The sequence below is a fragment of the Eschrichtius robustus genome, chromosome 17 (genome assembly GCF_028021215.1).
Source record: "Eschrichtius robustus isolate mEscRob2 chromosome 17, mEscRob2.pri, whole genome shotgun sequence".
Lineage (NCBI taxonomy): Eukaryota > Metazoa > Chordata > Mammalia > Artiodactyla > Eschrichtiidae > Eschrichtius > Eschrichtius robustus.
The window spans coordinates 86,328,506-86,352,184 of NC_090840.1; the positions used below are offsets into that span (position 1 = coordinate 86,328,506).

The window sequence follows — 23,679 nt, forward strand, 5'->3', positions numbered from 1 at the left end:
GCAGGAGAAACGCCTCTATTGAGTGTCCTGAGCACACACACAGCCCAGCCCCACCTGCCCCGCCCGGGAAGCAGGGCCACCTAGGTGAAGAGGCAGAGGGTGCCGTCAGCTCCGGCGGAGAAGACCCACGGCTGGGTGGGGTGGAAGGCCACGTCCAGCACCCCCAGGTCCTTGGTCAGGGTGTGCCCCTTGAGCACCTTCACAGGCACCAGCAGCGGGTTCTGCAGCAGGTCGCTGTGGGGAAGGGAGAGGCTCAGGACGTGGGCAGCACGGGCCCCACGGGGGGCGGGCGGGCGGGCACCGGCACTCACTTGTACACCATCCCGTGGCAGACGATGACACTGCCGTCGTCGGAGCCAGATGCAAAGAGCGGGTACCGGGGGTGGAAGGCCACGGCCCGGAGGGCCTTCTTGTGGTGCCTGATGGGGGGGACCAGGTTGAGGGGGGTGGGGGGGCAGCGAGTAGGCAGCAGCCAGCCACCCGCCAGCACCTCACCTCAGCACTCTGTACGGCTTGGTGGAGAGGTCCAGGTCAAACCACACCAGCTTGCTGTCGTAGCTGCCACAGATGACGTTGTCGCCTGGGGGAAGAGGCGGTGGTAGGGACCCGGTGGCCCCCTCACCTGCCCCCCCCCCCCAACCAGGGCGGCCCCTCACCTGCCGGGTGCACTGCCAGGCTGGACACCCACTTGCAGTTGGGCGTCAGCTTCTTGGTGAGCTCCTGGCGCAGCAGGTGGTAGAGGCGGACGCTGCGCTGGGAAGCCACGAGCAGAAAGGGCCGCACGGGGTGGAAGGCCACGCACTGCACCTGACCGCGGCCGCGGCGGAAAGGGCTCTGGCTGCGGCGCCGGCTCAACTGGTGGATTAGCACCTGGGTGTGGCCCGGGGTGGCCAGCACCACGGCCATGTAGTCGCCACGACCGTGCCAGGTCACCTGCGTCACTGGCTGCAGGAAGGCGAGGTGGGCTGAGCCGCCCCACCCCGCCCCGCCGCCCCGCCGCCCCGCCGCCCCGCCCTCCCCCATAGCCCCCACACCTTGCCGTGGCAGATGCGCAGCCGCAGGCCGCCCCGGCGCTCCTCCTCTGAGGCTTCCAGCCAGTGGGCAGGCTGCGCAGCGGGCTCCGCGGGCGGGGTGAAGGCACTCAGCAGCTGGTCCGTGCTGCCCACCACCAGCCGGTCCCCCAGGGCCGGGTTCAGCAGCAGCACTGCGTCCTCCCTGCGGCCAGAGCCCGGTGAAGGCCCCCAGGCAGAGGACCGCCCCCACCGGCCCGGGCACCCCGGGCCTCATACTCACACTGCCACGGCCACCAGGCAGACGGTAGGGCAGGGGTTCCAGGCGACACTCTTCACCACGCCCCCCGCGGGCACAGTCCTCACGCAGCGGGCGGAAGCCACCTCCCAGAGCCGCACCGAGCCATCGTCTGAGCCTGGGCACAGCGGATGGGCTCTCAGCACCCGGCCCCCCGCCCAGCCCCCATGGCAGGGCTGCCCCACCCGAGGCCCACCTGATGCCAGCCACTGGCCACCCGGGGAGACACTGAGGCAGCGGACGAGGTCGCTGTGGCCCCTGTAGACCTGCAGAGAAGGGGCGGTGAGGGACGGAGCCCCGGAGCTGTGCGCTCCCGGCCGCCCCGCCCTGTCTGCTCACCAGGGCCTGGCACGTGGGGAAAGGCTGCAGGTCGCGTGGCCGGGGCAGTCTGGGGATGAGGTCCTCAGGGTCCACGTTCACCTGGGAGAGGAGCACGCGGGGTCAGCTGCGTCCACCCCCCACTCCCCGCCCCCGCCCGGGAGCCCCCCCCCCCCCAGCCCCCGCACACCCTCATCTTGCGCTGCCGTGGGCACAGGTAGAGGTCAAGGCAGCGCTCGAAGCGCTCCTGGATGAAGCGGCCGTACGCGGGCACAGCCCGCAGGCTCGGGAACCGGCGCGGCAGGAAGTTGTGCTTCCTCTCGTCGGGCTCCCGCTGCTCCCAGGCCATGCGCTGTGAAGGCAGGAGTGAGCTCGGAGCGCGGGGCGGGCGGGGGCAGGCAGACCCCAGCCTGCACCAGGCTCACCTCCTCCTCGCTGGGCAGGTACTCGGGAGGTGGGTTGTAGGACTCCGCGTGGCCCGGCAGGGCCAGCTTGGGTGCAGGCACGTGCATTTTGTGGCGGCCCAGCACTGCGTTGGGGTCCTCTTGGGCCCACAGGTCATAGAAGCTGGGGGTGGACTCCCGAGGACGGCGAGGCTGGATCCAGCCCATCTTAATGGCGTGCACCATGCGGGAGACCTGCAGAGGCAGCAGGGTCAGGGTGGGGGTGGGGGTGGGGGTGGGGGCGGGGGCGGGGGCGGGTGGCCGGGGGTGGACCGGAGGATGGGGCCGCACCCACCTTCTCCTTCTCCACCAGGGACGGGATAAAGCTGCGCTTGTCAGCAGGCCGGTTGGTCACCGGGTGGATCATGAGGTCCCCACTGAAGAAGTCCACAGCCGGCTGGGGGGACGAGCAGAGGGGTGTGGGCCCGGGCCCTGCAGGTGCCCCCAGACCCTGGGGCCAGCGGCTGCCCCTTACCTCGTACGGGTTGAAGCTCACATCCCCAAACTGGCCCCTCTGCAGTCGCCGCACCAGGGCCACCTGTTCATCTGTCAGCTGCACGCTGTGCCCCGTCATCCGGTCCTGCACCGTACGCCTAGGGGCTGCCCGTCAGAGCCGAGGCCCCGCCCCACCCCACCCCACCCCAGCCCACCGGCCCTGTCCCACCCCACAGTCCCCGCCCCACGCCCGCACCAGTAGTCAGGGTTGTCCATCTTGTCCAGAAACTGGTCCAGCTCGTCAGGGGTGCGCAGGGGCTTATAGATGCGCCTGCCGTCCAGGTCGTAGCCCACGTGGGGGAAGTCATCGTACCACTCCAAGGGCACATTGCCCACCGTGTTCCGGATGTCCTGGGGCAGGAGGCCAGCGTATCGGCACTGGACACCCACTGTGCCCACCCGTCCCTCCAAGCCCCCCAAAAGATACAGACGAGGGGGAAAGGTGAGAGCAAAGGGACTGGCTTCAAGGCTAGCCAGGGGCAGCACCCGGGCACCCTGACTCGTGCCTTCTCCCTGGGGTGTGACGTGGCAGGGCGGCCAGCACTGTCCCCCACCACCCCCCTGACCCTCAGAGGCGCCGGAGCTGTACCTTCACATTTTCCACTGAAGTGGTGCCAACCCCAGAGCCTCCCCCCTGGATTCCTTGGCCAGGGCTCTGGGCAGCCACAGGCAAGGGTGACCTCATCGCCCGTGGGCTCCCTCCCCTGGCGGGGGGCCTTAGGCAAAACCGGGTAGCCACGGGCAGGGACTCAGGGAAGACCCCACCAACCCACTACAAAGGGAGGCCGAACCCACCGCATTGTGACCTGCAAGCGTTCAGGGACTCCCCAGCCCCCCAGCCCTGTCCCCCACCCCACCCTCAGCGGGCAGAGCAGCCACATTCCTGGACACACATTCCTGGTCGAGGCCCCTGCCAGCCGCCACCCTCCCTCCACCCAGCACGGAGACTGCTGCCCAGGCGGCCGCTTCCTGCAACAGTAGCCACAGGAGGAGTGGCCCCGATGAGACAGCACGGCCGGGAGCCTGGGAACCCCTCCCCCTTACAGCAGGACAGGACCCTCTGGGAGCTGCCCCTCTGCACCTGCCCCCAACCCCCAACCTGCCGACTTTAGTTCTCCCAGCTTGCCCATCCTCCAGGTGTGCCCTCGTGTCCCTGCCGTTGCTAGGAATGCCCTTCCTTCTCCTGTGACCCCCAAGTCTACACAGCCATCCCTGAATTGGACAGACTGGAGTTGGGGGTCGGTAGCCCAGAGAAAAGGCCCACGGGAGCACTCAGTAGGGGAACGGGGTGCTGGTGGGGGGTTCTCCAGAGCAGGAGCGCAGGCAGGAGCCGGTAAAGAGGGCACACACAGCCTGGGCCAGACCTGGAGATTGATGCCAGGAGGGGGCAGGTGCAGGAGAGACAGGCTGTGTCATCAGGCGACCCCAGGCACAAAGCTGAGGGGGGGCGGCCGAGGGAGCTGGGGCTGAACTCCAGCCCCTCAAAGCTGTTCTCTGCCCCCTCCTCCGGGCACAGAAGGCCCAAGTGTACATGGGAGGGAGAGACAGACAGGGTGTGGCCAGGCGCTGGGGCCAGGGCAGCTGGGTTAACTTGGTCATGCCAAGCGAGAAGGCCCGGGTCATGGGTCCTGCTTGACCCTCCTGCCCCCCGCAAAGAGGGAGGAGAGGAGGCGGCACAGCCCTGGTACCACCCAGAAGGGGGCTCCCACTTCCCCCGCATCCCCCAAAGACAGCAAGATGCTCCAGGCCCCTTCACCGTGGCGCGAGAAGGCAGAGGGACGGAGGGCCCCTGCTCCAAGCGGCCTCCAGGGGCTGGGAGGCGGGGAGGAGGGCGGGTCGGCGCGGGGGAGGGGCCGCCTCGGCTATAAAGGCCCGGCCCGCGGCCCTGCTCCAGCCCGGGACGCACACGTGCGCGCGGCGCCGCAGCCGCCACCGCGGGAGCCCTGAGACCCCGCGCCCCCCTGGCCTGGGCGGCGGCGGCGGCGGCGGCGGCATGCACGGCGCGCGGCGGAGCTGACGGCGGCCGCCGGCCCCATGTCTTTCGCGATGCTGCGCTCGGCACCGCCCGGCCGCTACCTGTACCCCGAGGTGAGCCCGCTGTCGGAGGACGAGGACCGCGGCAGCGAGAGTTCGGGCTCCGACGAGAAGCCCTGCCGCGTGCACGCGGCGCGCTGCGGCCTCCAGGGCGCCCGGAGACGGGCCGGGGGCCGGCGGGCGGGGGGCGGCGGCCCGGGGCCTGGGGGGCGGCCGGGCCGCGAGCCCCGACAGCGGCACACGGCGAACGCGCGCGAGCGGGACCGGACGAACAGCGTGAACACGGCCTTCACGGCGCTGCGCACGCTCATCCCCACCGAGCCGGCCGACCGCAAGCTCTCCAAGATCGAGACCCTGCGCCTGGCCTCCAGCTACATCTCGCACCTGGGCAACGTGTTGCTGGTGGGTGAGGCCTGCGGCGACGGGCAACCCTGCCACTCGGGGCCCGCCTTCTTCCACGCGGCGCGCTCGGGCAGCCCTCCGCCGCCGCCGCCGCCGCCGCCCCCGCCCCCCGCCCGCGACGGCGAGAACGCGCAGCCCAAACAGATCTGCACCTTCTGCCTCAGCAACCAGAGAAAGTTGGTGAGTGTTGGCCGCGGGTCGTCCCCAGAAAGGGAGGCGAGGAGGATGGGGCGCCCCCCACCTCCAAACCACCCGTGCAACCCACACCTGCCTGGCAGAGAGGGCGGGGCCAGAGGCAGGCAGAGCTCCCCAGCAGCACCTGTTAACCCACGCGCAGCCCCGAGCCCAGGGAGGGAGGAGCACGAGGAGGAGGGCGCAGCTGGAGCAGGCGGGGCTGGGCCTTCCCTGGACATTCTCCCCACGAGTCCCCTGGACACAGGCTCCCACGCGGACCAGAGCAGGCCACCCAGGGCCAGATGGGGGAAGAGACCAAGGCAGGGCTGGCACCAACTTGGAAGCTAGGGGACCAAACCAGGGTTGGACCAAGCAACTCTGGCCACCCACCCTGCCCCCAGGGGAAGGAGACTCAGGGGCAGTGGGGCAGTAAGGAGACCCCTCTGGGATCCACTTGCTCTGCCACTGGCCTAAGGCTTACCGGGCACCTACCTGCCCTCCCCTGGCCCCTGCCCCTGGGGCTGCTCACTCAGACACCAGTGCAGCTGTGGGACCTGCTGGCAGGAGACTTGGGGGCTGGCGGAGAGGCCCCACGCTGGCTGGCTGTGATTTACAGCTCCTGCTGTGCTTGGTGGCACCGGAAAAGCAGGGTGAGCAGGGAGAAAATACGGCGCGGCTTTCCCCAATCCCCATTTCCTCTCCAGACGGCACGCGCGAGCTCCTGGGGCCTGAACATCTGGGAAATTTAATTTTACAATTTCGGCTGTGCAGCAGCGTACTCTCCTCCCCAAGCCGCTTGGGGAAGCTGGGCTGAGCGTGGAAGGGGGGGTGCTTTCAGCACCCACCACCCGAGACAGCACCCAGTGGGGAAGCCCAGAGGTGCAGGCTGGCACTGGTCTCTGCGCGGGCCCTGACACTGCCCTCCCCTCTGCAGAGCAAGGACCGAGACAGAAAGACGGCGATTCGGAGTTAGAGGCGGATGCTGCTGGGCCATCCACGGAGAGCCCCCATGGACCTGACTCGGGCACAGGCCTCCCAGAGGGCACCCCCCAGGCCAGCCCTGCCCCAGCTGTGAGCGGGGCCGATGGACAGACAGGCGGTGGGACTCGGAGCTGGCCCAGCACTTGCCCAGCCCCACTGGAACTTTCCGTGCTGGCTCCCAACCTGGTTTTCTTCTGGTCACTATGTGCTGGCATCTTGTGTCTTTGATATGATAATATAAAGTCTGGAAACTTTGTATAATTAAAAACAAAACAATTATCTTCTAAACACGGACGCACTGTCCTCTCCAGCAGTTCAGAATCCACCCTGAGCCGGAGCCCGAGCCCACCCTCCCACCCCTCAGCGCTCCGTGGGCCAAGGTACCCAGTTCTCGGGGAAGGCCCCCCACTTTCCAGGGCTCAGGGCCGGCGCACCCAGCACCCACGACCAGGGAACTATGGCGTGGGGTCCGAAGGAGACCTGTGAGGGGAGAGGAGAGCGAGGGACAGAGCAGGACACAGGCAGCCCGGGCCTGGGAGCAGTCTCGCCCCACCCCCGCTCCGAGAGCCTGCCAGGTGTCCCGGTGCCCTGAAGGGTCCTCTGTGCTTGCGGCATGCAACTTGCTCGTCGGTCTTCAGGGCCTCGGCACCTCAGCCTCTGCCCACGGAGCCCCACGAAGTGGGCATGTAGGGGAGGGTAAGCGAGGGGCACTGTCTGGCAGAGCGAGTCCCCAGGCCTGAGGGCAAGGACCAGGTGGCAGCTGCCTGTGTGTACCCCTGGGGCCCACCCCTGCCCCCAGCCCTGCCCACCCAACTCCCCCAAAGGCCCCACCTGCCCATGAGGAGGGCAATTCAGGCCTCTCCCCGAGCTGTGCACAGCTGGCGGGCCATTAAAATCTTGCAGGTGACAATTATAGACTAGTGGCGTGAGCTCCACGGGCACAGCAGAGAAGAGAGACGGGGGCGGCTCTGTGCAGGCCACCCCAGCAGCCCCAGGCTGGCCAGCAGCCTGACTTCTGGCCAGTGGGCGGGGAATGGCCAAGAGTGCCAGGTGCCGGCCCCGGGCCCTGCTAGCCCTCAGCGCAGGCTCAGGGACCCCGGGAGAGGGCAGGTGCCGAGGCCCACGTGGGCACCCCAACAGGGCAGGGCTAAAGCTGCCCCCTCCTCTGAACAGACGGGCTCCAGGGAACCGAGAAACCGGAAGCGATGGTGTAATTTTGGAGGAAATTCTCAAAGCCAGAGCCATTAAGGACTAGAAGGGGACTGTGTCCAATCTGATAGAAATATAACAGGATAAAAAGTCACAACGGCAGGTTCCACTCAGAGAGAAACCCAACCCCAAATTTCCTCTCCTTAATCCTGCAAGAGCCTACAGCTGGCCGGCCGAAGGTGGGGAGAGGGCACGCTCGGTCACCCCCGCCCGCCTGCCTGGAGAGCCAGGACCCAGGAGGAACGTGGGGGTCCACCTGGGGGATGAGAAAGGCACCCCTTCCGCCCCGGGGCACTGAGGACACTGCGAGAACGCAACCCGCGGAGGGGCACGCGAGCAAGCAGGGACGCCCCCCAGGGTCTCCGGCCTGCCTCCCCTGCTCCCCAGGGCACCAGTGCAGTTCTGTGGGGACGGTCTGTGGCCCACCTGCCGCTCACCCACCGGCCTCACCTCTCCATACCTGGGCTGGGTGGGAGTGCAGCCTCCCTCACAAATCCTCCCGAAGACGATGGGCGGCAGGGGGCAGGGGGCAGGGGGCCGCATGCCCTGCACAAAGGCCTGAGAGAAGAGTGCGGGGCGAGGGGGACAGGCAGGGCGAGGCTGGAGGGGCATGGGTGTCAGGGACCCTTGGAGCCGGTGCAGGAGAGGGGAAGGGGCTGAGGGAGCCTCGGAGATGCCAAGTCGGTAGGAGAGGACAGGCCGTTGGGACGGTCCCCAGGGGCCGCAGGTCCTGGCACAGGGCGCGCGGGCCAGGCCCTCGGCTGCTGGGCCTGTGACTCCGACAGCGGCTGCAGCTTGGCCAGCCTCGGGCCCGGGCAGTGGGCCCGGTCACTCCCTGAGCTGCACCGGTAGCAGCAGAGGCTGAGGGCCTGGCCTGCCAGCCAGCAGGAGAGGGAGGGGAGGGGGCGGGGAGGAGCACGCCGTCACCCTCCACCGCTCCAGAAATTCAAACCAGACTGGGGGTGGCGGGCCGGCCCGAGCCCTTGCGGCCCCACGGGAGTCCACTCGGCTACTCACGGCCGCCGCCGGGCCCCCGTCCACCACAAACCCCACTTCCTCCCCAGGACGCCAGCCTCGCCCTCCACCAAGCCTCCGTGTGCCAGTGCCCCACAGAGGCGGCCCGAAAGGAGGGCCCAGCCTGCACCCTGGGCCAGCAGCCGCCTCTGCGGGCCAAGCAGGGCTGGAAATGCTCTGATGGCCATCAGGGCCAGGCTGTCAGCTCCCTGTCCCCAGCCTGGGGAACGAGCTGCTGGCGGCACCACGTGATCCATCGCCAGGCCGCCTTCGCCCGCAGGCCAGCCGGCCCCCACCCTGCGCGGCACCTGCGGGCTGCCAGAAAGCACATGTGACCCCGTGGGGGCGGGAGCCCGCCGACCCCTCCAGGGCCCAGACAGCCCCCAGCCTGCGCTCTCCCAGGGGGCCGCCATGCCCCAAGGACGAGCCTTCGGGCGGCAGGGGTCCCCCACCCCCCAGGCTGCACCGGACACAGGCGGCCACCGGCTGATGTGTCGGCTGGGATTTTTCCGCTCTCGCAGACCCCCCCCCCCTCCCCTCCCCTCCCCCTCCCCAAAGTGGCTGCAGCTGTCAGGACCGCAGATTGGAACTGCAGGTATGGCGCTGGCCCGCTGCCCACCTCCCTCCCGTGTCTGTCTGAGAGAAAGGAAGCCGGCCCACCTCTGGAATCCTTCACTCTCTCCTCGTTCGCCTCTCCCACCTGTCCCCAGGGAGCGCGGGGTCAGCCGCCCTCGCTCGGGCTCTCTCTTCCCCTTGCCCCTCTCCGATTACAATGCCGGCAGTGTTCCCTCAGCTCCCCTGACACGGAGCCCCCCCCCCCGCCCCCCGCCTTCCTGAGCCTCCTCTCTCCTGCACTCCATGGCGGGAGGAGGACAGGCCACGTGCCCCAGGCCACCTGCTGCAGCTGAACCCACACAAGGTGCTGGCAGGATGAGTCCTGGTCGATGGGCCCAAGGGGAGAAAGCCAGGTCCCGCTCGGCCTCTTCCTGCCCCAAAGGCCAAAGCCAGCTGAGGGGATCCCGGCAGGGCTCGGGGTCAGAAGCAGGGCCCACCAGCCGTAGCCAGCCAGGCCAGGGTGGGGCGGGCGAGAAACTTGGAACCCCCTTCCCAAACCTTCTCCATCAGACTGTCCCTTCCAGTTGCCATCCTCACAAAAGCGCTGCTGGCCCGACCCACCCCTGAGCCATCGGACGTTGTGTGGGCACAGGGCCCCTCCAAGGCCACTCCTTGACCCCTGACCAGTGCCTCCACGGCTGCTGGGGTAGAGGGAAGCAAGTCCACTCCCTGGCCAAGGGGCCCATGGGGGAGGGGGAGAGGGCACCGAGGTTGCTTGCCCCTGCTCCTGGATCCTCAGATACCCAAGACCCCCCACCCACCTGCCCCTCCCCCTCCTGGGGTTGGCCAGGGTCCAGTGGGCACTCCCACGTGGGACACCCGAATCTCGGCTCCCTGCAGGCAAGGGCTCCCAGAAACTCCTCTGGGAATGCTGGAGGTAGGCACAGGCCTGGGACCCCCATTGCTAAGTGCCAAAGGCCCACTATGCTGCTTCATATCCCAGCCCCAGCCCCTCCAAGACCTCATTCGGGAGGACTCGCCCCGAGCCCCTGCCCATACACGGCCAGCCCCCCACCCCCTGACCCCTGTCCTCAGCAAGACAGCCCCGGCCTGGGCCGGGACACGTACTGGCCCTGCTCAGCAGCCAGCCCCTCAACCACCCTTTCCTACAGAATTTGCGCCCCACAAGCCTGCCCAGCCAGCCCCGGGTCTACCGCCACACCTCCAGCCCTAGGGCGACACCCACCCCACCCCCGCCCCGCCCCAGGCCCAGCACCCTCCCTCCCACCCGCCTGCCCGTCCACCTGGGTTCCTGCTGCCTGGGACACTGGCTCCAGTGGGCACAGGGCAGGCCAGGGCCTCTACCTCCCACGTGCCCCAGTGAAAGGCAGGGTGCTGCTGTGAAGGAGCCCCCCCGTCACCCGCTGCTGCCGCGGCACAGCTCCTGAGCCCCCAGGCCCTGCTACCCTCCAACACTCTCCGCCACCCACCCCGCCCTCCCCACGGGGAACCCTGTCTCCCAAGTGTGACAAGTGGACCCAGGGCGGGCGGCGCTGGCGGGAAGGCACCCCCCACACACCCAAACGCAGCGGGCCTGGCTGAGAGGTGGTGCCTGGCACAGGCAGCCAGGGGCGCCCTGAGGTCACAGTCGCCGCACCCACCGCCCCCCACGGCCACCTGCGAGGCCACGGGCCACGGTGTCATCGGGCCCCTCCCAGGCCAGGCGGCCAGGGCGACCCAAGGGGCTGTCGGAGCCTGGCCGCGGGGATGGGGGCCCGCCAGGGAGGCCGGCGGCCCGCGAGGCCGAGACGCACGCTCTGCACAACAGCTCGAAACCCGAGCCGCGGCTGCGCTGCCAGCAGCGAGCGAGCGCCGAGGGCCGAGGGCCGCGCCGGGGGCCGGGGCCGGGGGCGGGGCCCGGAGGAGGCGGCTGCCGCTCAGTAGCCGGGAGGCCATTAGCGGCGCCTGGCGGGAGAGCTGAGAGGACCGCAGCCCGGACGCAGATGCGCCCGCCGCCCGCCCACCCTTGCAGGGCCGGGACCCCGGGGCTCGCAGCCCCGCCCCCACCCCACCCCACCCCACCCGCCCAAGGCCTCAGCTTCTCCCAGCTTCTCCCAGGCCAGAGACAGGGTGGGGGAACCCCGCTGCTGCGAAGGCCGCCCACCCCCCGCCCCCGCCCCTCCTCCCGGGGCGGCAGCTGGATGAGATCACGTCTGTGGGGGAGGGGTGCAGTGGACTTGTGGGAGAGGGGCTCCCCCCACTCACGGTGGCCAGGACCCCCGCCACGCGTGGCCTGGCAGCACGTCCAGGGGCTGCAGCCCTGTTGCTGCCTGGGATGGGAGCTGGGGGGAAGGTACGGAGAAGGCCAAGGTACGGAAACAGGACCCAGGTCTCCCGAGAAGGAGAACCGTCGCCCACCAGTCAGTGCCTGGGGCGGGGGTCCCCCAAAGCCAGGCCCGGCAGAGGCCAGCGGTCAGAGGGCCTAAACCCCCCCCCCGGGACCTCAAGCCCAGGCCTGAGGAGTGGGCAGGACAGGGACTGGGGAGGGGGAGGCTGGGCACTGCCACACCGCAGGTTCTCCCCCGGGAGCACGCCTTGTCAGGACACCACTGCTGGAAGCTGGCCAAGGCCTGAGTGGAGTCCTGGCACCACCGGCCACCTCCAAGGACGCTGCGTGGAGGAGGCGCTGCCCGACACGATGCGACCAAGTGTTCGCGGACGGGGGCCCCTCCCAGGTGCCAACCACCCAGGGCACAGCCCCGGGGTGGGGGAGGCTCCTGTGCCCCTCGCGTGCTCTCGCCCCTTGGGCCCCCGACAGGACGGCTCGCCACCCCACCTCTCAAGCCTCTTCCCTGAAGCCCACCCTGTTTTGCACAGACAGCAGAGACGCGGCGACAAGTGTGTGTGTGGGGGGGGGGGGGGGCGGGGGCAGCACTTCTCAGGGAGGAGAGCATCTGTCAGGCCAGCCTGGTCCCTGAAAGCCGAGCTCTGCCGCCCCCTCGAGCCACAGCCGGCTGTGCTGGCAGAAGCACGGCTCCCTGTCACTCAGGCGACATATGGGATAGTCATCGCCGGAGGAAGCGGCCCCCACCCCGGCGGCTCCAGCACAGCCCGGGCTGGGAGGAGCGCCTCCCCGCGGGCGGGCCGAAGCCCCTCCCCCGGCCTCTGCACTCCATTTACAATCATCATCGATTTCTCAAAATACCGAATATAAAAAAGTAGCCGACAGGATGTGGCTGCCGACAGCCAGAGCCCCTGGGAGGGGGGGAGACAGGCCGGGAGCCGCGCTGCACCGGCCCCCCTTCACCGAGCACGCCCGCTGCTCCGGCCAGGAAACCAATTTATTTTGTTTTGTCTCTGTTCTCTGAACGCACAGAGACCGGATCGGGCGGGCAGCCAAGGCTCCTGCAGCCGCTGCCAAGAGAGCGGAGGATGGGGGTGGAAGCTGTGCAGGGGAGGGGGCGCGTGTCTCCCCAGCCGGGGACAGCCCCTGGCAGGCGGCAGGAAGAGCCACCGGGGGGCGGGGACCGCTGTCTCTGCAGGTCCCCCCAGCCCGAGGAGGCACTCACCCGGAGGGCTCACGCCAGGGCAGTGGGCATGGGGGCCGCAGCCCTGGCCAGTGGCCAGGACACATCAGGGAGGCGGCGGCGGGGCGAGCAGCGCGGCCACGTCTACCTGGGAGCTCCTCAGCCCCAGCGCCCCCCAGAACCCACGGGTAGCTCCGGGCAGCTGAGCCACGGCAGCCTCTGGCCAGACCGAGCACGCCTGGCCTGGCAGCAAGCTTTCCCCTTGAGAGCGTAAATGTGGGAAGGACGACCAGATTCACTGAGGGTCCCAGCGGCCCAGGCCTCCAGGATGCCAGGGAGGAAAGGGGCAGAGAACCGGGGCTGCCCGTCTCCTGCCCTCAGTGCCCAGCGCAGGTGCCAGCGGGGCCTGTCACTGCACCCTCACCCCCGGGGACCAGCCCAGGCCGGCTGGTGTCGGGGAAGCCTCCCCGGGCCTGTCGGTGCCTGCCAGCCCCGCCGCCCACCCCCCAGGGCCCAGGGGTGGCTGCGAGGTGCCCAGTGCCCTCCCCTCCCCGCGATGACACACACTCCTGCAGTCACGTGTCCCCGACCCTGAAATCGCTCTTCCAGACGGGGACTGGGGCCCCAGGCCAGGACGCCCACTCAGGCCTCGCTGTGGACTGACCCACCTCTGCCCAGGCAGTGCAGCCCACCCTGCGAGCGAGCAGGCCGCGGCCCCAGCCCTACCTCCTCGTCAGAGCTGTCCTCCACGTACTCGTCCTCGTCCGGCACGCTCGCCACCTCCGTCCTCGGGGAAGGGGTCCCGGCCTGGGAAGGGAAGGGGAGAGCAGTTATGTCAGGACACTGACGCCCTGTGCCTGGGGCAGATCGCGGGTCCAGGACGCCCGCCCCCTCCTGCCAACGCGGAGGCCTAGGTTCCCACACCCCAGTCTCTAAGCGGCTCCAACCTGGTCCCGGCGCCAGGACAAGACTGGGGACACCGCAGGTCTAAGTGGGCCTTTCAGGGAGGGGGGGTCCCACCCAGGGTCATCCTCTGTCAAGGGCTGGACCCATCATAACGTCCAAGCTCCGGGGGAGGACCCCAGGGAGGGGCTGACACCTGGAAAAGGAGCACTTAGCCACCCCCGCACTCCTTAATGAAAAAAACGGCTGCCGGGCTCCTGGCCCAAAGGCCCAGCCGAGCCCAGAGCCAGCCTGGGGTCAGGGGGCAAGGCGCTTCAGCAGCCGCAGGTGAGGGCTGGTCCCCCGAGGGGAAGGCCATGGTACTCGCTCTTGGCCACCGGCAGAGGGGCCACAGCCGACCCACTCCTAGGGCAAGACCCTTGCCCCGAGGAGGCCACATTCAGCGCAGCTGGCCAAGGCCCGGAAAGGCACCCACACTCTCAGAATGCCGGGAGGCCCCGGCCCCAGGCTGAGCCCGCCCACCGGGCCAGTGAGTGGTGCCACTGGGCATTCACACCCCAACCCGGAAACCAGATTCTCCCCTTGCGGGGCGGGGGGACCTGGTGTACCGGAACTGGGATTGATGGGGAGAACAGCCCGTCTCTCCCCCCGACTCCAGAGGCAGTAAAGTGTAGCAGGGGCCCCCCACCCCAAGCACAGGTGCCCCGCCCAAAGCCCCGCTCCCCCTGCCCGGGCAAGAGCCAAAGGCCCGCAAGGCAGCTCTCCCTCCCGCGCCTGTTTTTCCCTCGGTGTAAGGAGGGTGGGAGAGTAACTTTTTTTCCAGGCCAGGAAAAGGCGAGATTCGGTTTCCACGTCTCTCCCACCCCTTGCTCCCCGAGCTGTGCGCTGCGGGAGCCCTGCCCGCTGAAAGTGGGTCAGCACTGCCTGGGGGCGGGGACAAGCGGGGGGCGCAGAGGGCCAGCCTGGGGCCCAAACCTTTCCTGCCGTCCTCACCCATAGCAGCAACCAGCGGACACACCTGCCCCAGGCCCTGGGCTGGCAGGACCCCAGTCCAGGCCACTTGCAAGTCTCTCAACAGCCCCCTGATGCCAGCCCGTGGCTGACGGGCCACTGGTTGCAGCAGGGTCGGCAGTGCAGGCCATGGTGCTCCAAGGCTGCCAACCGCCAGCCAGTCTGATGACCCCCCACCAGGCACCGGACCCCGGGAGCCCCGCACCACCTGCACGACAGGCCACCATCCCGGGGCCCTGGCCAGCCCCAGTGATGCCTGGGGAGCCAGACACAGGCGGTACCTCAGCGAGGGGAGGGGACACCCAGCAGCGGGGCTGTGAGTTCCTGGGCAAAAGAGCTGGACGCCGGCAAGGAGGGCCCTCCCTCACGGCACCAGGGCTCTGAAGCCACATCCTCCCTCCAGAGGTGACGCTGCAAGGCAGACGGTGGCCACCAGGGGGCTGCCGTGATGTGGGGCGTGGCCCAGCTCCTGGGACCAGGAGGACCTAACAAACCCCGCCCCTTCAAAATTTAGAGGCACTGTAGCTGGGCAGTGGCCACCGGAAAAAAGGGAGAACTCGCACAGCGCCGCCCTCTCTCTCCTCTTTCTCACGCGGCCCAGCCCCGGCCCCCGACATCCTCAGGCACAGGCACCAGCTGGCGAGGGGCTGCCCAGAGCCACCAGCACCCACCCCAAGACGGGCTCAACACCACGTGCTGCGGGCTCCCAAACGTGCCCTTGTGGATGGCTGGGGGCCCACAGGCAGGACCAGAGGGAAGTGGGGTTCTGTAGGCAAATGTCCCAGACCAGGGGACCGAGGGAGGCAGGATGGGCCTCTCCTGGGAGGGGCTGCAGCCTCGCATCCTGACCGGCAGCCCCACAGCCAGGCTGCTGCTGCACGGCTTGCTCTTGGAGCCCCGAGTCCCGAGAGAGGGCACAGGCAGGCAGAGGTGAGATGCCCAGTGAGAGCCAGCCACTCAGGGCCCCGAGTCCCGAGAGAGGACACAGGCAGGCAGAGGTGAGCTGCCCAGTGAGAGCCAGCCACTCAGGTCACCCCACCCAGACGTGTGAGTGAACCCCAGAATACGGGGTGCGATCCGAGGGACCACCCTCCGAGGGCAGAACATACCAGAAACCTGGGGAGGGTACAGGAGAAGCTGATGTGCTTCACAGCTGAGGGGGGCTGTGGGATCTCCCAAACCCACTGATGATGTCACCCCAGATGCGACACCACCCACCTGCCCTGAACTCTGATTCCCCAGAAATAAGAGTGTCTGACGCTGGGCCACGGCCAGGGCTCTCTGGGACAGGCCCGGGCACGTCCTGCCTGAGGTGGCCTCCACTGAGTGGGCCCGCTCCCTCCCCAGGAGCCAACGCCCAGACCCCACAGTGCACAGGCCTGGGACTCACAGCCACCACCGGTCTCCTGGCGGCCCTGCCCACCACTCCCCAGAGCTGAGCTGAGACCCAGATGGGCTCCTCCTGCCCAAGGGTTTGCGGTAAGCTCCGTGCACAGACAGTACAGGCAGGACTCTTAAGTTATCTGGGAGATGCTGGTTGCACATTAGGCATCGCTCCTAGGTCTTTTGTTACATTCTTGAACGTGGCAAGCAGATTGAACTAGTGAAGATGGGAACTTCTGTACAAAAGAATAAGAAAACAAAATACGGGAAAACCCACACAAATGAGAAAGGACCAAACCAAACAGGACAAGCAGGAAAAAAACATATCTAAGCAAGCACAAAAAGGAAGAAATGGCTGTCAGCACCTAAATCCACTCAAGGTGAGAAATCAAGAGGAGGCCCAGCAACGCGAGACCTATGGGACCGGAAAAGCCCGCCCAAAAGCACCACCAAGTGCTACTGGGGGGACACAGGGAAGCAAGAGGCCCTGGGTGACTGGGGTGCCCGGCGGCAGGAGCCACCACCTGAGGGTGGAAACAGGAGGGGTATGGGCGGCCAGTGGGGGAGCGGGAGCGGGGCTCGGGGCTCCTCTCCAGCTTGCTCGCAGGGCTTCCTGGTGTGACACGGGACCACCCACGGGCTGCGGCAGGTGAAGGCGGGTCGGCAGACCCTCGAGAGGGCCCTGAACTAGCGGAACCCCCAGCGTGGTAGGAAAGCCCTGCAGTAGCTGCAGGATGAGAGGAACAGGCTGACTCGGGGGGCCCCGATGCACAGCATGACGGGGCTGTCACGGGGGGCCACTCCTGGGTGTCTCGTGTGGCCAGGCTCGGGGGGAGACAGGAGAACACGCAGGAAGCACTGACTGGCCTGTTTGTGAACAGGAGACGTGGAGAATCGCCGGCTCCACCAGGCGGAGCGGTGGATGGCTTTGGAGGAATGGGTGGAAGAAAAGGGGAGATCGGGGCATTTCCACCAGGAGTCAGGAGTACACCCACCTCTTCAATTCCCTCTCTTGGTCTGGACGAATTCCAACCCGTACTGAGGTCCCCGCTTTAGAAGAAAATACTCCAACACCCCTCAGCTAAAGCACGAAGAAGCCAGAGACGTGAGTGCCCAGGCCAAGCAGGTTCCGGGGAAGCTGGCAGGGCTCCAGGATGACCCACAGGAGATGCGGATGGGCCCCAAGAGCCTGCACACGCACGGGGAGCGGAGCCCAGCGGAGCCCAGCGGAGCACGGAAGGGAGGGCCCGAGGGCCTGGCTGCCAGTGGGGGACACCTGGGGAGGGTGCAGAGCCACAGGCAGCCTCACCCCCTCTGAGGACGCCCCCACCCAGGTGGCCTGGGCCGACTTCCTCAGACAGAGGGCTCAGAGGGCACCCCGGAGGGCCACGGGCCAGGGGCGAGGACGGCTCCCCGCCCTCTGGAGAGGGTGGGCGTGGAGTCCCTCCTGAGCTGCAGCTCGGCACCCGCTGAGCCGGCCGCCAGCAGACCCAGGACGGCGGCACAGGTACCTCCGCGGAGCAGCACGAGCCCAGCGGCTCGCGGGGCACAGGTGGTCAGCCTCGAGATGCCTGTACGCAGTACCTCCCCTAGAGAATTTCAACTAAAAATTCTTTTTATTAAAAAAAGTTATTTAACTTTTAAAAATCATTCCTAAAATTTTGTTTATAAAAGAGGGTAAAAATCCTATTCTAAAGGAAAAAACTTAAGCATGTGGATCCTTAATTTTAAAAGAGGAGGAAAAGATCCAGGAAGATAATTTAACCATGAACTGTGCTCACCAAGGAGAGTGAAGGCAGCGAATGGAAACGTCCTTTACTGAACAGTGTTGATCTAAGATTTAACTTTTTGTCAAGGAGGGAATATTTTGTAAATTTAAAAAGTTAAGGGACTTCCCTGGTGGTCCAGTGGTAAAGAATCCACCTTCCAATGAAGGGGATGCAGGTCCGATCCCCGGTCAGGGAACTAAGATCCCACGTGCTGCGGGGCAACTAAGCCCACGTGCTGCAAACTACAGAGCCCAGTGCTCTGGAGCCCACGCGCCACAACTAGAGAGAGAAAACCCGCACGGCACAACTAGAGAGAAGCCTGTGCGCCACAACGAAAGAGCCCGTGTGCCGCAACTAAGACCCGATGCAGCCAAAAATAAAATAACTAACTAAATAAATAAATAAATAATGAATCTTAAAAAAAAAAAAAGTTAAAAAGGAGAAAAATATCTGCCCATAAGCCCACAAACCACGGGCAAGGCAGTCTGTGGACCATCTTCTCTTTGTGCACCAGCGCTACAATTAAAGCTTGAATGGGTGAGGGTTTAAATCTGATTTAAAATCTTTTCTTCCTAGGAAACAGATCAAATAAGTGCGGCTTCTGGTTTCCATCACGGTCCTAACCTCCAGAACACCACGGCCATTGAAAGTATAAATAGTTACAAGAGCGTTTTTAGGATGGTCTGAACAACCAGTGTTGTGCTTTAGCTAAATTAAGCGTTTCTGTCATTTTCCTCACTTAAGAGCGGGGTTTGCCTTTCCCCATCGTCACAGCAACAGGCAGGACGGCAAAGCCTCACGCGGCGGCCAGCTGGCTCCTGCGCCCCCGAGACCAGGCCAGGTGGATGGAGCTCCACTCGCTCCCGTAAGTGCGGGGCCACCAGCTCCCCCCAGGCAGGCCCCTGCAAACAAATCCCACCTTGGGCTTTGCCCCTAGGAAACCCAGCCTACAGCTGAGTCTAGCAAAGTGGCCTGAGCCTCAAGAGAAGTGACATGAGACTCACTGGGGTGGGGGGGGACCCAGGCAGGTAGATTTTTGGGGTTCCTATGAACAGAGCACATGACTATGCTTGAAAACTGGTGCCCTAGAGCTCAGAGCACCTCAGCTCCAAGTAAGCGTCCTACCCAGCCCCCACCAGCAACACCCACCCCCCTCCCCCGCCCCGCTGCACCGGAGGAGGGACGAGGGCCTTGGGGTTCCCAAGGAACGGGAGAAAGTACTGCCCCCAGAGAGCCCGATGCCTAGCAGGCACTTTCCTGGCCATGGTCATCCAGGGGGAGAGCCCACCAGGAGGCTCCTTGCTTACCCACCTGCTGCCCGGGGGTCTTCTCCGTCCTGCTGTGCTGCTCAGTGCCGCTGGCCCCATCCTCCTCCTCAGCCGCAGTGTCGGCCTCACTACTGTCACTGCCGGAATCTTCCAGGCCTGAGAACACACTCTCCTCGCTGTCGGAGAGGCCAGGATCGCTGCCAGGCCCGAGGCTAGGAGCAGGCGCGCCGAGGAGAGAAGGCTAAAAGAAGCACGGCGTCGATGAGCCCACAGCCCACCCACCAGGCACCCTGCGCTGACCCACAGCTCTGTGTGGCCAGTCTCCAAGGCTACAGCCCTCAGGCCACAAGCCTCCACCTCCACCAAAACCACCCACCCGACCCAGGCCTCCCTCACCACCCACCTCCGCCAGCAGGCCGCGTGCCCTCGGAAGAGACATTCAACTCCTAGCATCTCACAAGGGAAGGACTTTTCAAGGAGCTCAGTTCCCATCACATCATCCACACCGGCCCCCTATCCTCCACACCCCACCCTGGCACTCACAGCCCCAGAGCTATGAGGGCACTAGGGCGGGGTCTGGGGCAGGCAGAGGACCACAACCTGAGGGGCTTTTCCCACCTGAAGCAGAAGACTCTGTATCCAACCAGATTGGGACCGACAGTTGATCAGTAAATTGTAAAGGTTGGTTGAAAAGACATAAAAACTACACAAGCTTTACTTAAAAGCAAGTGTTTCCATTCACCCCCTCAAGGGGTAGGACCAGAGCTTCCTCGAGCAGAGCTCTGCTGACCAGACACTACCCGGTCCCTAAGTCTACAGGACGCAGTGCACAGTGTGTGGACCTTTTAGAAGTGGAACAAGAACTTGCAGACTTCTAACAAGCATTTATTTGAATGGAGAATTCGCTGCTTTTCAATTGTTAACCAGTCTCTCACCTAATTGGACAGCCTGCACTCACCAATTTCTTGGCAGCACTCAACTCAGCTTCCACAGAAACGACTCTGACACCCACTAACTACTCCAACACTTAGTAAGCCACACAATTAAAACAGCAAATGAAAATGGCATAAATGATTTGGGCACAAGCACAAATGGCTGCTGATGGGTACAGAGCCAAGAGGACTTGTCGCAAATTGAGCGCGCAGCCTGACAACCCAGCAACGTGGAGTCCCGGCTCAGAGAGGCGCGACTGTACAAGCCTTCGGCGGCTTTCTACCACGGAGATTTGATGACACCCCACAACCCAGGTGGGGTCCAGCTGGAAAGCAGGAGTGGCCATAAGTCCAGTTGAAACGATGCGTCCAGTGCAGCAGGCACTGCCTTACTATTCTCGTACCCTCTTTTACAATGTATGCGACGTATTAGTAACGTATCAACAGGCAAGTAGTTACTGCACGCTCAAACCCCTTTAACGCAGGAAGCACAATTCAAAAGGCTAGGGAGGCTGCCGCACAGGATGCCAGCCCTCCTTCCTAGCTCTCTCCGGCCCAGACGTTCTTCCAACCGCAGAACAGCCCAGCCCCACACAGGCTACCCCTCGCGCAGGGGGTGCTCCCTGCCCAGGACGCCCCCACAAGGCCACCGCTAGCAGAGGACAGGCGACCCTCCTCCCCGCTTTCCCCGGCCTGGCTCCCCGGGGTCGGCGGCCGAGGAGCCGCCACGTGCGGCCCAGATGCACCTCCCCGTCCCGCTCGCGCAGCCCGCGGTCACCTCCTCCGGCTCCGGCTCCGGCTCCGGCGGCCGCTTCCCCTGCAGCGCCCTCGCCGCCGCCGCCTCGCGCCCCACGCCCCGCGTGCCCGCCATGCTCCAGGCCAGCCCCGACCCGCGCCGCCACTTCCGGCAGCGACACGACCGCGTGGGCCTGGGGGCGGGGCCCGCAGGGTCAGAGGGCGCGGGGCGGCCCCTGGGTGGGGCGGGGCCGGCGTGCGCGCGCCATGGGGACGCGGGCGGGCGGCGCCGGCGGGAGCGTGCCCGTCGCAAGATGGCGGCGGCCATGCTAGGGCTTGGGGCCGTGTGTGCGCAGCGAGCGGCGGCGGCGCGGCCCGCGCGGGAGGCGCGGCAGCGGCGCTAGCCCGGCCCTCAGCCCCTCCTCGCGATCGCCACCTCCGTTTCTCCCGCCTCGCCCGCTATGGATCTGCCCGTGGGCCCGGGCGCGGCGGGGCCCAGCAACGTCCCGGCCTTCCTGACCAAGCTGTGGACCCTCGTGAGCGACCCGGACACGGACGCGCTTATCTGCTGGAGCCCGGTGAGGGGCTGGGCGCGCCGGCCCGGGGCTTTTGGGGGCGGGCAGCAGGGCGTCGGGAAAGAGCGTCCGAGGCCGCCCCTCGTCGATCCTGCCGCGCGCTCCCCTGGGCTGGGCAGGAAGGGCCTCTCCTCCTCGGTCTCGGGCCGACTATGTGCGGGACAACTTGCGGAAGCGCGTCTGGCCTTAGGGCAGCGCCCAGTTTCGCTGGCGAGCGTTGTGCCCAGGTGGCCCCCGTAGCTTCTCAGATGAGTTACGAGGGTGGTGGGGTCAGCAGCCTTTGGGAAGAAATCAGGACTTGGCGCAGGAATTGGAGAGCGTTACTCTAGTGGAAAAGGAAAAGGAGCGAAAACAGAAAGCAAAACGTCATAAAGTTCCGGTGGGTCTCGAGCCCGTGTCCGGAGACCAGAGCTGGGTTTCCCAAGAGCGACTTTGTTTTTCGTTTCTCTCGGGACGTCTTCATTCGCGTCCCTGCCTCCAGTTGCCTGGCAGCAGGCTCGTTTCCGTGGTCTGACCTTGCAGACCGGACAATTCAGGCTTGCAGAGGTACAGCAGAGACTGTCTGGAGTTGCGGCTGAGAATCTGCCGTTCACGTCCGGACTGTGACGTCGTGTCCGGGGAAGGCCGGAGCCATAGCTCAGGCCCGGCAGATGGGTGGCCTAGGCTGCCCTGGGCTGCGGAGCCTCTGGGCGCCTCCAGACATGCTTGCTCTCTTGAGGGCCCAGACGCTGGCTTTCTCAGACTCTCCTAAGTACTTCTCTTTCACAGTCTTAAGCCCTTAGGAACGAAGAACAGTCAGGGCTGAAGCGAGCCCTGAACTGGAGGCTGGGTCCTCTCGTTCCTGGGTTGTCTGTTTGCTGAAGTTCTGCCTCAAGACGGGGAGAAGGGAGTAAAGAGACTAGAAATCCTGCAGCGTCCTTGTGGGGGACACTTTGTGTTGGTCCCAGTCACACATCCATGTGGCACTCTCCATTCCCACTGCTTGTTTCTGTAATGGTGGGCAGCATTCCCGAAGAGGGGGCCGTGCTTTCCTGCAGCCTGTCCTGTTACCACCATCCCTTCGTTGCAGGACTTGAACTTTGCTGAGCCAAGGAAATGACCCCATGCTTCTGTCATTATCCTTCCTTCTTCCTCTTTCCCCTTTCCCTTAACTCCCAGGCAGCACTCTTACCCGGTTTGGGGAGGGGCATCAGAGATCTTTTGGGATGTTCCGAGCTTAGTCCTACTGGGGTGATCGCCCCACCTCTTGACCTGCTCACTGCTTTTGCTTAAAGATCATGAGGCAGCGGGTGAAGCCCCACCAGCGAGCTCTCCAGGTCCCACTGCCTGTGCTCTGGGCAAGGCCTTGGAGCAGGAAAGCGGGAACCATCAAGCCTGAGACAGCCTCGCTCACAGTGGCTGCACCACCCGCCGGCCCTGCTGGCACTTTCTCCCCGGGGGGTGGAGGGGTGCTGGCTGGAGCCTGCGCATTTGAGCCCCCCTGGTCTGTCCACAGGCCGAGCAGGGCGTGCTTGGTGCAGGAGGCAGCAGGCGGGCTGGCACTGCCAGGCAGGACAGAAACGGAGCCCTTTGCTGGGTTGGGCAGGGGCTGCAGAGCTGCCCAGCCCTGAGAAAGGAGACAGCCCCCTGCCTCAGTGATGCCCACACAAGCCCCGGGCCTCTGTCAGAAAGTCCTCATGGAGACTTCTGCAGACTTGCAGCCCAAAGTCCAACTTCCAGAGACCTTGGAAGGTTCTGGCGTCTGTGCTCTCGGTGCCTTCCCCCTTGTGCTGGAAGTTTTCTCCCCATTCTGCCAAGAGGACCCTGCGTTTGACCCGGGGGACCAGGGAAAGGCGGTAGTGGGGTGGCTGACCCTCAAGGCTGAGTAATAGGGGGGGTGGGGGTGGCTTCTAGCCCCAGAAGCTCTGGCCGGGGGGCCAGTCCGGCAGTGTCGTGCGTCCTCTGCACAGCCCAGGGGACGGCCAGCAGGTCGCTGCCCGGAGAGTCGTGTTGGCTTCCCCCCCTTCCAGACCCCTTGCCAGTTACCGATGCGCTTGGGGTGGAGCCACTGCTGAAGAGGCCGGGGCTGCCCTGCAGGACCCGAGGCCCCACCGCCCTCGGGAGGGAAGCTGGCGAACGCAGTGGCTCTCCTGACTCCACTCCCACGGGACAGGGATGGGGGGAGGGAGTGCGTGGGTGAAGGAGGCTCTTCTTTTTAGGCTGCAGGCGCTTCGAGTCCCTAAGAGCGAGGGCCTCCTTCGCCTAGGATGGCCCGTGTGAGCACCGGCAGTCAGAGGGTCAGAGGGTCCCACTGGAGGGGCTGGCTGGAGAGCAGTGCCTGCAGTCAGGTCGCCAGCTCCCTGTGGGACCCTTTGAGGAGGGTCCTGGTCGCACCTGGCCACTCCGAGCTGGCCGAGGACCGTTTTCGGGGCTCCCGCGACAGGCAGGGCTGCTCCTCCTCCCGGCCCGGGAGCCAGGTGGGCCCAGCAGGCCCTCCGGCCCGCCCTCAGGGATGGGCAGTGGCCCCGAAAGGCCGGAGGCACACCCGGTGCAGGCTGTGAGGGGCGCTGGGGGCCTGGAGGCTCCTGGTGCCCCCTGCACCTGCCAAACAGGACATGGCCATCCCTATCCAGTCCCTGTGCACAGCGGGAGGCCCAGCCCCTC

General features: G+C 66.1%; 3 protein-coding genes across 6 annotated transcripts in view; 2 read left to right on the forward strand and 1 right to left on the reverse strand.

Moving 5' to 3' along the window:
* On the reverse strand, nucleotides 1-20,789 carry BOP1 (BOP1 ribosomal biogenesis factor). The gene is made up of 16 exons (XM_068526115.1): nucleotides 20,505-20,789; nucleotides 18,838-19,035; nucleotides 13,187-13,267; nucleotides 2,761-2,915; nucleotides 2,545-2,662; nucleotides 2,365-2,466; nucleotides 2,052-2,264; nucleotides 1,817-1,978; nucleotides 1,648-1,728; nucleotides 1,505-1,574; nucleotides 1,294-1,426; nucleotides 1,035-1,215; nucleotides 657-945; nucleotides 496-580; nucleotides 312-419; nucleotides 1-234 (listed from the first exon to the last, which is right to left on the reverse strand). The coding sequence occupies exons 1-16, from the start codon at nucleotides 20,787-20,789 to the stop codon at nucleotides 81-83; spliced, it is 2,415 nt and encodes an 804-aa protein (XP_068382216.1). The 3' UTR covers nucleotides 1-80.
* On the forward strand, nucleotides 4,462-6,443 carry SCX (scleraxis bHLH transcription factor). Its single transcript, XM_068526213.1, has 2 exons — nucleotides 4,462-5,180; nucleotides 6,109-6,443. The coding sequence occupies exons 1-2, from the start codon at nucleotides 4,599-4,601 to the stop codon at nucleotides 6,145-6,147; spliced, it is 621 nt and encodes a 206-aa protein (XP_068382314.1). The 5' UTR covers nucleotides 4,462-4,598; the 3' UTR covers nucleotides 6,148-6,443.
* HSF1 (heat shock transcription factor 1) overlaps nucleotides 20,761-23,679 on the forward strand; it is a 19,315-nt gene continuing 16,396 nt past the window's right edge. For all 4 annotated transcript variants that reach the window (XM_068526157.1, XM_068526158.1, XM_068526159.1 and 1 more), the window contains exon 1: nucleotides 20,761-21,039. In XM_068526157.1, the coding sequence (XP_068382258.1) occupies nucleotides 20,923-21,039 (117 nt within the window). In that variant the 5' untranslated portion in view covers nucleotides 20,761-20,922. The remainder of the gene's footprint in view (nucleotides 21,040-23,679) is intronic.